General features: G+C 43.1%; 1 protein-coding gene across 3 annotated transcripts in view; it reads left to right on the forward strand.

The window, feature by feature from the left end:
* Positions 1-12,752, forward strand: part of Epg5 (ectopic P-granules 5 autophagy tethering factor) — an 85,979-nt gene that overhangs the window by 53,053 nt on the left and 20,174 nt on the right. For all 3 annotated transcript variants that reach the window (XR_007593493.1, XM_050151625.1, XM_050151626.1), the window contains exons 28-31: positions 5,919-6,061; positions 7,177-7,333; positions 10,330-10,524; positions 11,759-11,972. Coding sequence is in view for 2 of the 3 variants with exons in the window: in XM_050151625.1 (XP_050007582.1) it covers positions 5,919-6,061; positions 7,177-7,333; positions 10,330-10,524; positions 11,759-11,972 (709 nt within the window). In the remaining variant the exon portion in view is untranslated. The remainder of the gene's footprint in view (positions 1-5,918; positions 6,062-7,176; positions 7,334-10,329; positions 10,525-11,758; positions 11,973-12,752) is intronic.

A 12,752-nucleotide genomic window follows, 5' to 3' on the forward strand; every position in this document is an offset into this window, starting at 1 on the left:
ATTAGCTGAAGTTGTGAAGCTGAAGAAAAGTCATTAGCCTAGGGTGGAGTTAGACAGGATAGGAAGAAGATGGGCCATAGCTGGTCATAATAAAGGAGATATTTTATTATTAAGCTCAGGGTTTTGTTTGTTTTTATTTTTTTGAGATAGGGTATATAACTAGGTAACTCTGGCTGTGCTGGAACTCGCTCTATAGACCAGGCTGGCCTCAGACTCACAGAGATCTGCCTGCTTCTCCTCCTGAGTGCTGGGGTGAAAGGAACAGGTTTCTTGCTCTGGCCTGTGAACTCCCAGGGTCTGGCAGTGGATAATAGCACCAGGAAGAGCAGGATTAGCCTGAGCCAACAGTGACTCGCCTCTTTCTTTCCAGAAACTCCGTGTTTAGTTAATTTTGAGATGAAAAGGAATCCCTTCTAAAAATACCTTCAAAGTAACTTTCCACTGCAGGGAAGTCAGCAAGATGATAGATGACATTCATAGACTCGCCAGCGTCCTTGTGCCTTCTTTCTCAAAAGAATGGGTGTTGCTGATATTTTAATAAAGAGGGCCAGAGAGTTCACTAGAATAAAGGAAGGTGGGGGGACAAAGGCAGCGGCGTTCAGAGGAGGCCAGGTGCAGTGGAGAAGCTGAGGCAGGAACATGGAGTTTTTGAGGCCAACCTGAGCTGTGTAACAAGAGCTTGTTTCAAGAGAGAATTGAAGAGGGGAGGTTGTGGGGAAAACCCATACAAGAAAGGAAAAAGGGCAAAGGTGTTTTAAGAATTTGGGAAAGTTGTTGTCTGGTGGCCGTACATACCTCCATTAGAAGTCCTCCCATTCTCTTAAAGCACGTTCTAGTTTCCTGTGGTCACACACCCGTGCCCTGCCTGTAGTTCACTTTGGGAAAACCCAGATGGAGAATTTCCCTTCAGATCTCCTGTGTCTCTGTTGTCTCCAGTCTCAAATTTGCTTGAGAATGCAGATGTTCAAGGGGAAGTAAAGCATGCACATAGCAAACTCTGTAATCTGAAACTTGAAAATAATTCATTTTGATAGTTATATACCATTTCTGATTGTCTCTGTATAGTACTTGCTGGCTGATATTTTTAGGAATTGAAGATAAAATTATTTTTCTTGTGTTCATTGGCAGCTAAGAGCAAGGCAGAATAAAATGGAAGCCCACAGTGGTGAAGTTTGGGCGTATTAATGAAGCTAGCCAAGGAAGTCTACCTGCCCACCTCTAGATAACTTCGCGGGTCCCACACTGATCTCGTTTTGCCACCCAGCTCTTCCTACAGTCCCGCCTACTTGGTCTCCAAGATGAAAGTCTAGTCTGGTTGTTATTTCTTCCCCATACCACACACCACGCTTCCTGTCTTGTTCTTTTCCAGATATATTGGTTTGGCCTGTGGAACCAATTTACAGTGACTTCTTTCTCTTTGTTTTTCTTGCTGCTGCCTCCCAGTAGCCCACCACATGTCCCTCCGAGCTATCGCGAGCCTCCTGCCTACAGCCTTCTCTCTATTGTTCATTCTTTCACCATTCAGCCCTCTAGTCTCAGTTCCGGCCTCATCTCCAGGCTTGAAGCCCACAGTGACTCTCCAGTGTCTACCAGCCCTCCGTAGCCTGCTTCTGAAGTTTTTACAGGGAGGGATCCTGTCTGAAAATTCTTGACCACTTCTCAAGCAATCTGTTTTTTTAGCTACTTAGACTTTATCCACTCTCTGATATATATGTGGTCACACTGTTCCCCATGGCACTGCTGCTTCTGTCCTCCACGGTCCTTTTTAGCCTCCACACTCACTGTTGCATGTTGTATTTTCTCGTCAGACTGACATCCCTTTCTCTCATGGCAGCTTGTCCTTAATGTCTTGTAGACACTTGTCCTTTTCCCCCCCGCCAGACAGAATTCCACAGGAACAGTTTTCTTTCCTCATGCATATGTCATCTGTCCAGATCGTCTGGGGCACCTTCCAGTGCATGGTAGACACCTGGAACACATCAGCGAAAGCCACTGCCTGCCTCTTGTCAGGGTTGTGCTGATGATGCTGTGTGTCGTTCATTTCATGGCTCACACGAGGTCAGGGCAGTCTTATGAGTGTTTGTATCATCAGTGCTTCATAGTCATGGGCGTGTCTGAAGGAAGCTGTGGGTTTATCGCCTTCGTGGTATACATTCTTTAGCTGTTTGCAGGGACTTTGTGGATAATATTTGGCTGTGAATAATATGGACATCAAAACCTTTTCCTAGTAAGGTGTAGTCATTCTTTCATCTTATTGCTGAGCGCACAAACCTCAGTTGGCTCTGGCACTTGAATACAGGTTTCTCCCTGGTGTTCATTCCTGACAAGCAGAGGGGATGTTGCATTGTGACACCACTGCCTTTTCCAACCTGTTAAGAGTCCTTTCTGTTCCTTGTATGCACTGGAATTCTCCGAGGTGCTTTGCTTACAGTGTCTCACTTAACTTTTACAGAATAGAATCACATGTGCTAATAGACTTTCCAGGTATCGTGGCCATATCGTCCAGTTAGCAATCAGCATCCATCCATCCATCAGAAGTCAGTTTCCAGTGTTGTTTTATTTTATCTTAATGTTGTTGAGGATTGAACCCAGAGCCTTTTACGTGGGCAGTGCTTTATCACTGAGCTATGTCCCAGTCCTCATATCCTCATTCAGGACCTGTGCTTTCACATTCAATGTTGCCAGGCCACCCAGTTCGTCTTAACTGCTTCAGCTCCGTCTTGAAGATGAGCAGTGTGTTCCGAGGGAGTGGATACTGCAGTAAGACCTCACTTTAAACAAACGCAGACGTTTTCTCTCTGAGTCTGAGTCATTATGGAGCCCATGATCTTAATTGAACATTAAGATTAGCTTCTAAACATTAGTTTCATGGAAAATCATTTTATAATCAGTTTTACAAATATAATTTTTAATGGTTCATCTACAAAGATTTCATATTACCCCATTTTCTTACTTAATAAAAATTGTCTGGATATTTCCAGCTGTCTGCAAGTCTTTGAAGTTGTATAACTTATTTGGAGTATTCAAAAGCTGCGTGTGTTTTATGAGAAGTGAGACGTGTTTCTCCTGTGGTCTCCAGTCCCAGCAGTGGCCTTTCATGACTCAGCGCTGTTCCCTGAGGAAACGGAGTGATTTACGAATGGGCTCTTTTTGTTGTAGTTGGTATTGTAGGGCATATGTGCTAAACCCAGGATTGATTTATTCTCAAGTGAACAATTTTTCCATTCCTAGAAATAAAAGGTGGAAAGACCCACCGAGGGCCTCCCATTTTGTAAACCTTGTGAGAGGACATGCTTTGTCCAGCCTTTCCTTTGTCTTCTTGAAATGACTCAAATGGAGGGGCTGCACACGCTGCTTTGATCTGTTTTCTCCAGCTGCTTGGTCAGGAGCTGGAGTCTTCCAGTCCCTCTCCTCTCTATTCTTAGTAAGAAAAGCAGTCTTTCAGTGGGGTGGGAAAGTGTGAAGACGTGCCACATTGGTGAGTCCGATATAACCAAGTTACTGTGAAGTAAAACACCATGTGTGCTCAGAGATGCCTGCGGGAGACAGGCAGAACCTTTGCCCCTCAAGACTTTAAGCGTAGCATGTATGAGAACCTCATCTAAATAAGTTGATCAATTCTATTTTCATTATTTAATGGGTTACAGTCATTGCTGTGGTAGCTGAAGATGGCTTCTGGGTAGGCGTATAAAGAGAAGGTTTAGATGAGCGGGGAAACAGAATGAAGGATTTAAAACCCTGCCTTCCAAATGTTCTGTTCCTTTCCGCATTCTCTGCTGCACTTACGGGACAAGGTCACCCTTCACAGTGGCCTGCCCATTAGGGCCCCTCCAGATCATCGCCCCCGGTTCCCTGTTCTGGCTGGACTGTGCTCTTCTGTCGCAACTCCTGAGAGTTGTCTGGGACTTTTCCCTTCCGGTCACCTGTACCTCCTTCACTCCAACAGCTGCCCATAATGTACGTGTGTGTGTGACTTTCTTTCTTTTTTTTTTTTTTTTACCTCCCCCATCTTATTTAGTTCAAATTTAATGGAAAAAATTGGCTGCCCACTGTAGCATGGCACCCAAGTGGCCGAGAGCTGAATATCTGTTATTCTTTTGGATGTCAGGTGGCTAGGTGCACAACTTTCAGCCAGCTAAGTGCATGTCCCCTGTTTGTCAGTGACACGGCTGGGCTGAACCAATGACAGATTCCCTTGCACAAAGTCACCAACAGAAATTCCATTCACACTGACCTTTGTCATTTCTGATAAAGAGACTTGAAAGAGATGAGCCTTTAAAACTCTGTGCTCAAGGGCTGATACCAGGGAGGTATTCGCAGGGCTCAGTTTTCCTTGTGTCTATAGGGTTTTCATTCGTGCTACGTGACAGATATGAACATCTGCAGAGGCACCATTGCTTCACAGTTGGGGCACTTAAAATTCTCTCTACCACTGAGATAATGATCTGTGTGGGGCACAGAAATGTGAAATCAAGAATAAAAGAATACAGCTGGGGTAGAGAAGACGGCTCAGTAGGTAAAGCATTTGCTGTGCACTCAGGAGGACCAGAGTTCAGATCCCCAGCACTGGGTTAATGCAAGGCGCATGTGGCAGCCAGCCCCTATTCTCAGTGCTTGGGAGGCAGCCCCAGGGCAAGTTCGATAGCAAGATTATCCAATCAGAAAGTTTTGGGTTTCTCCAGCCTGGGAGTGGACTAGGGTGTGCACTGGGGTCCTCATCTCCCCAGACCTCCAGTGCATCTACTCCTTTAGACAGGCTAACACTCCTGGCACATGCTCAGCTAATTGCAGTAGGATGCCTTTGTTAATTGGATCCTGGAGAACATGTTGAATCCTGAACTGTATGAGACTCTGAGCCCATCTCATCTCTCTGCCCCATCTGCCTCCAAAAAAAGATGAAGAGAAAGGAAGAACCTCAGCAGTGGGAGGTGCTGGTTCTGTTTTTGATGGAGATTTGAGATAGAAAAGAGAATATGTTGTCAAATATTTTAACCATTGATAAGTTAGTTCATCATCTTAACAGTTTTGTAGGTTAATATATAGCTACAACTTTTGGTATTTTTATAAGAAAATGCCTTTAAGCCAGGCATGGTGACACATGTCTGAAGTCCAAGAACTTCAGCGGTGGAGGTGCAAGAATCAGGAACCTAAGTCCTCCACAGCTAACTAGAAGATAATCAGGAATCCAACTCCTCCATGGCTAACCAGAAGAGAATCAGGAATCTAAGTGTTCCACAGCTAACTAGTGACCGCCGTGGCTAACTAGTGAGTTTTAGGCCAGCCTGAGTTGTGTGAGACCTTATCACCAAAAAACAAACATGTGCACAAAAAGAAGAAAAATTCTATTTAAATTAAATGTGATGCTTCATTAAAACAAACAAACAACCCCTGAGTTCTTACTAGCTCTGCCTACTCTCAGGTGGGGCTGGATTTAGACCTCTGTGTACTAGGCAGGTGTCTCATCACTGTCAGCTGCATTGCCCCCCTCACCCTCATTTTCTTTTTTTAGAGCCAGGATCTTGTGTAGTACAGGCTGACTCTGAACTCATTATCCTCTGCTTCTGTCTTGAGTGCTAGAATAATCCTTGAGTAGGTTTTAAAAACATATTTTCCATTCATTTTACATTTAATCAAGTTTTGAGTTAAATTGTGTTATTGACTATCATAAAAATCACTGTGCTTATAATAAAACACCTATTCTAGAAATATTAGGGGACAAGAAGACTGTTGAGGGCTAGAAACAGTGGATCTAACCCTAGCATTTGGGAGGTTGAGGCAGGAGATTTGCCATGAGTTTAAGGACAGCCTGGGCCAAAGAGTAAGACCATTTCAAAAACAAAACAAAACAACAAGAAAACCAACCAAACAAACAAATAATAATAAGTTGAAAGTCTTCTGACTCGTTGAACTTTTCTTAGTTTGAAGGCATGTACAAGAACGAAGCGGTAAGCCAGCAGATTCATGTTCTGCAAAAAGAAATAAGGCAGTTCCAAGCAGAAGCTGCTCAGCCTCCAACACTTAACATTGTGGAAGCTGCTGTGCATGCGGAAAACCTGATCACGTAAGTCCTGTGATGTCCCCTTTCAGCCTACTTCATTGTTGATAGTAATCGTCCATAGTACCCCCCATAGTCATTTAGTATGCAAATCAAAAGCTAGAGACTTGGGGTCCAATCTGAGTAGCTATATTTTTATGAATGGTTTTATCGGAACTTAGCCATTTCTGTTACTCATAATGGCTGTGACTCACACACAACAGCCTTGCCTGCTGGTGGTGCTGTTTTACAGTCCACAAACAGAGGATCTCCTGTCTGGCAGACCCTGGACTCTAGGATGATACCGGGCATGGACTCAGGGGTGGGATTGGCTGCTTCAGTTTTACACTCACCTGGGAACTCAGGTTGTAGAATGAAGTTCACCACAATTCCTTACAGGGTTGAGGACTTTCCAGGGTACTCAGTGGCTTGCATATGACCATGTGGTTTTCTCTGAGAGCTCCTGGCATACACTCACCTTTCCTAAAGCCAAGTTAACTAAACTCTACATCATGGCAAGCTGCTGAACCCTTCAGCGAATTGGGGTGGCATGTGGAGGGCATTGAGTCCCCCGTGGGCGGGCTTAGGAAGGATTAGATCAGGTTAGCCACAGGCTGGTGTTTTTGTCACTAGGAAAATACTAGAAAAAGTAAGTATTAGAAGAGAATCTTAGGGAAAAAATTGTAGGTTTATTTGTTTTATGTGTGTTAGAGTTTTGCCTGCATATATGTACTTGTGCCACTTGTGTGCTTGGTGCCCATCTCACCCTCAGGCATATTTTGAATTTTAAAATGTACAGAGATCATGTACTTGTGAAAAATGTAAGGACCTCAAAAGTCAAGTAACTATGCATTATATACAATATATGAAAAACTTTAATAAGTGCCAGGATGTTAATTGGTTCTTAGAATAGCAGTTGACTTTTATTTTCCAGAGGGACATATAAAATTATTACTATATATCAAAAGTAAATTTTTGGTAATTGATAGATACATATTTACCACATGTAGTATTTTTAAAGTGTTATTGCACAGGCCTCTGAAGTCACTTGTAAATACTGCCTGAGGAGTGAGAAAAACGGAGACATTTGAGAACACGGGTTATTTACCATGGACAAATATTGTGCTCGTATTTCCCCACAGGGCCTTAGTGAATGCTTATAAGTTGCAGCCTACACCTGGGGTCCAGAAAATTGGCATCAGCCTCTTCTTTACTGTTGTTGACTATGTCAGCGATGAGACCCAGCGCCATCCTCCTACGAGGCAGTTCTTCACTTCGTGCATTGAGATCTTGGGGCAGGTAAAACCATTCCCACTGTCAGCCATGCACAGACACTGAGTTCCCGGGTCTTGACTAAATACAGTCAGAAGCCTTTGGAGAATTGCTGGCTTCCTATGATGTTGGTAGAGTTTTTTGTCTAGAATGTTGCTTCTTCTACAAAAGAGATTAGATGGCGCATATCTGGAAGGCTAGGTAGACATCAGATTTTGGCATAGATTGTTGGTATCACTAACAATAACATGGCTGAAGTTCCTTTATCATTTGCAAGATAGCTTCTAATTAATTTTTAAAGTTTGTCTTCACACTGACTCTGTATAGTTATATCATTCCTGTCTTGAAAATGATCAGGAGAGTGGATGCTAGTGGCATAGCCTATAATCTCAGCTGCTTAGGATCCCAAATTCAAGACCTGCCTAGACTACAGAATGAGTTGAAGGCCAACCTGGGCAACTTAGCAGGATCTTGTCTCAAAAAGTTAAACAAACAAAAAGACCAAAAAAGTAGGGGCCGTAGCATGCATGAGACCTTAAGTTCAATCCCCAGTATTGCTATAAAAAGTTTTTAAAAAGAAGCAAGTGGCCTTTGAAAGATGAAGCAGCTTCTCTAAAGCATGCACCTGTGAATGTTGGGGCTAAGAAATGAGCTCAGGGCTTCCAGCTGGGTTCAGTGCTGCTCTCCTGACTGTCACTGCCTCCCAGGTGCTGTTTCTGCCACCATTTATTTACCTGTTTTGTTTTAACAGTGCAAAGGCAAGGTATTCATGCAGATCTATGGATGTGTTATAAAGGAAATCCACTTGTTTGAAAAATGTCAACCCTGGCCACACATTTTCATCAAACTTAATTGACCACTTGGATACCCATAAATGGGAATGCCAGTCAGATTCAACCACTTGTTGTTTTTCTGGGGTTTTATCTCAGGGCCTTGCCTACGCTAGGCAGGCTCTCCACCACTGAGCTGTGTCACCAGACGATAGTCTATTTTCTTCTAAGAACTTTGCTTCTCATCAAAGTCAATATGCTAATATACTGTACGAACCCAGAATCTAAGAAAATGTTCTCAAGATTCTAAATACTGGGACATAGTAGTAAAATGGCTATAATTTGAGTTATAAACATGCTCTGTCATTTTTATCCCTACATAGGTACTTACATAGGCACTTCAGATAGATATGTGCTGAGTTATTTCCTGTACACTTAAGTGTATCTTTTAATTTCCCTTGCTAGTAAGTACAGACCTGCCTGCTCATGTCAAATGTCTGTTCATGATAAAGACATGCTGTAAGGTATTGTGCTCACATTTTTTGGGTGACTATTTTGCTAAAGTCTCTTTCTTTTTTTCTACAATAAGGCTGAGATAATTGTTCTTACAATATTTTCTTTAGTATTTACTGTTTTTTGAAAATGTGACTGCTGTATCAAAGGAATTTGGTGTAACTGTATATTTATAGTTTATAGCATTATGTGCCTTTGCTGGGAGATTTGCACATGGTTACACTATCATAACTAACATTAGGGATTACCATTCTTATTAAAGCTTTATCCCCGTACAGACCAGTGTTTGTAGAACTGGAGATTGAGCCATAAAATTTGGCTAATCTGATAAGGGAAGTAGAATGCCAGCCCTTTCAAAAGTTGTATTGCTGTTGTGCTGTGTGTGTATATAAGAATAGTTATGAATGGAGACCAGAGCTTTATCACTTTCTACCTTTCTTGAGACAAACTCTCACTCAATTTGAGCTAGGCTGGTTGCCTTATTTATAAAAACCCAGAGACAGATATTGGGGTTCAACCCAAAGATCAGAAAAGCAAAGCAGCCAAGCTACTAGAGAGCTCTACCTCTCAGAAATCACCAGACTGAAAAAGAACAAGTTCTTTTCTTATCCTGCCTTATATTCCTCTCTAGCACTGGGATTAAAGGCGTGTGACTCCCTAGTGCTGGGATTAAAGGCACTTGACTCCCTAGTGCTGGGATTAAAGGTGTAGGCCACCATTACTTGGATCTGTTTCTGGATTGATCTTGTGTAGCCCAGGGTGGCCTTGAACTCACAGAGATCCACCTGCCTCTTCTCTCAAATCCTGGGTGTGTGCCACCACTGCCTGACCTCTAGTGGCTTAGTTTTACCCTCTAATCTTCAGGCAAGCTTTATTTATAAAACATAAATAAAATTATAGCTTGTGATTTTGATGTCTCTACCCTCATTGCCCATCAGTTCCAGGCACACAGCCACTGCTCCTGGCTCTTCATGCTGGTGCTTGGGATTAAACTCGGGTCTTCCAGCTTGTGCAGCATACACTCTTCTGAACTCTTTCCCGAGCCTCCGTATTTAAAGTTCTCTCAAATTATATGTCTTTTGGTTTGTTTATTGGCAGAGTGTGTGCGTGTGCACACGTGCACGCTTGTATGTGCATGAAAGTGAGTGTGCCTGTGTGATTGTGCATATGTGTGAGAGTGTGTATGTGTGTGAGTGTGTGTATGTGTGTGTTACTGATTATTTTCCATTGTACCTTTTTTGGGTTTTGATGTGATTGGAAGAGTCCTTCCAATACTACGTTACTGACTTAGTATTTGGAGAGCAATGTAAGTATATTTTTCTCACTCTTTTTTTTTTTAACACTTTATGATTTTTTTTGTATGTCAGTGAAAATTAGAATTTTAGTAAGTCATGCCCGGGAGTCCTGCCTATTATTTTTATTGTGATCATCCTTAGAAAAGCCTTTTTGAGCCACATTAGTTAAGTTATTGTTATAATCATTATTATTATTATTTGAGACAGGTCTCACTTTGTAGCTCTGGCTATCCTGGAACTCACTGTGTTGAGTAGGCTGGCCCCAAACTCAGAGTTCTTCCTGCCTCTGCCTCCCTAGTGCTAGGACTAAACATGCTTGATTTTAGATATCTTCTGATTTTATATTTTCATTCACATTATTTTACCTTACTTAGTACCGTTAAGACTGACTGCCTCAGAGAAGCGGCAGGGAAATTGAGAGGCAGCTCCCTCTTATCTTGTGCAGGTGTTTATCAGCGGCACGAGGTCGGAGTGCAGGAAAGTGCTGCAGACCATCCTGAAGAACAGACGCCTCTGCTCTCTGCTCTCCCCGTTCTTCACCCCCAATGCCGCGCCGGCCGAGTTCATCCACCTGTACGAGAAAGTGGTGCAGTTCTTAAGCGAGGACAACAGCGACATGATTTTCATGCTGCTCACCAAGGTACTAGGGATTCCGCCTGGGAAAATGGGAAACAGCTGTTGCTTCCCGTGCCGAGAGGCCCTTTCTACTCTGCATGATCTCAGATTAGCCCGACTTTACAACCTCCCCATTGGCAGAGCCCCGCTGTGCTGCATAGACAGTCGTACCCCAGAGTGACTCTCAGAGCACAGCATCCCAAGCTTTATTTTGTTTTGTTCTTTGGAGACAGGATTTTTCTGTGTACGCTTGGCTGTCCTGGAACTCACTGTGTAGACCTGGCTGGCCTCGAACTCACGGAGATCCGCCCTCCTCTGCCTCCTGAGTGCCCGGCCCAGGCTTTCTTTAAAAACTTAGTATAGTCATGAAATATTCCTCATGAAATACTCCTTGTGAAAGAGGAGTTTAATAACCCTTTTAAATGTATCTTGAGTTTGCTCCTATGGTGTTTGATCTGTGGGTCATCACCTGTCGGACTCATATTTGAATACACCTGGTCTAAATAAGCTTCCCTTGTCCTCATCTGAACAGAAGACTATCCGAGCAAGGCAGTGACTTAACCCCTCGAGAATGTCAGCACCTTCAAATATGCTTCTGTGACAATTATGAAGCAATGGGTCCCTGGTGCTTTTTAGGGTGAAGAGACTGAGCCCAGTCTATAACAGGTTATTTTATGGTGTGGAATGTTGGAGGATTCCAGCAGTCTGAATTTTATAAGCTGAAGTAGGTAACAAATGCCACTAAAAAGATGGCTGTTAAATAAGCTCCGTGAAGTGCTGCCTGGTTCCGACACTCGCACTGAAGGACAGCTCTGAAACTGACGAGGCCTCAGAGGGAACTTATAGTAAGGCAGAAATGTACGGCATTTTCAGAAATAGAATGGAAGTGTAAGCCTATAGCGAATGGTTAGTCGGTGAGTGGTTTTTGTTTTGGGTTTATATTTTTGTGATGCTAGGTGTCAAACCTAGGGCTGTGAACATTCAAAGTGAGTGTTCTGCTTCTGATCACATCCTTAACCAATCCCAAGTAAGATTTCATACTTCAGAAGAAGGTTGTTGAGCTGAGGACATGCCATCAGCTCAGAGACTCGATGGAGGTGGTGGCGTCATGGTCTGCACTCGTGTGTTCATTTTAGTTTCTGTTTTCGTAGACAGCTGACTGCAAGATTGCCTTTGATTTTTAAGTTTGCACAGACTCTCTGTTTCATCTAATTTTCTAATGTAAATAAAACTGCTTCTTGTTTCTGTTTCTTTTTTAGTTCGATGTTAAGCAATGGTTAAACGCCACTAAACCTCCTCTGTCTGATCGTACCAGGCTTCTGGAGTCCATTCACTTGGCACTTACTGCCTGGGGCCTTGAACCAGATGAAGATATTTTGATGCCATTTAATCTTTTCTGTAAGCACTGGACTCACCTTCTACTCTACCAGTTCCCTGACCAGTACAGTGACGTTCTCAGGCTGCTGGTGCAAAGTAAGTGTCTCCATCTGGGTGTGATTGGTAAGCGCTCAGCGAGTGTCTGCTAGCCCATCTCCACTCTGTAGATGCCACCTGAAAGGGTTAGGAGGAGGCTAGAGATGGCTCAGCAGGTGACTTTCTTGCCACCCTCGCCTGATGACCACAGTTAGGTTCCTAGAAGCCATGGTGAAAGGAGGGAACCAACCCCAAGATGGTCCTCTAATTTCCATATAGAGTTTTATGTCATGTTAAATCTGCTCTCTCACTCATCACACACACTCACACTAATCACACACACGCTCATCACACACACACACACTCTCACACATTATACACACTCTCTCACACATCACACACACAGTCATCACACATACACTTTCACATTATACACACTCTTACACATCACACACTGTCACACTCATCACACACACTCACATCACACACATAGTCATCACACACTCACACATTACACACACTCACACTCATCACACACACTCACACTCATCACACATACTCACACATCACACACACGCACTCTCACACATCACACACAGTCACACACATCACACACACACTCTCACACTAATATAATTTCTCGTCACAGTTGGAGGGTGGGGTCCAGTGGCATCTGTGGAGCTCACTCCCAGTTAAGTAGCTTTTTTGTCTTTTGTCTTTTTCTACCATGGATTCCTACAGATTTGATTGAATTATTATAATCTTAATCATCATTTATTTGTGAAGTACATATGTTGTTTGTTTCGGGTTGAAAGTGGTTTGGGAAAAACGCAGACCTGT

Source organism: Alexandromys fortis, unplaced genomic scaffold, assembly GCF_014885135.2.
Source record: "Alexandromys fortis isolate MF-2015 unplaced genomic scaffold, M_Fortis_MF-2015_v1.1 scaffold_71, whole genome shotgun sequence".
Taxonomy (NCBI): Eukaryota; Metazoa; Chordata; class Mammalia; order Rodentia; family Cricetidae; genus Alexandromys; species Alexandromys fortis.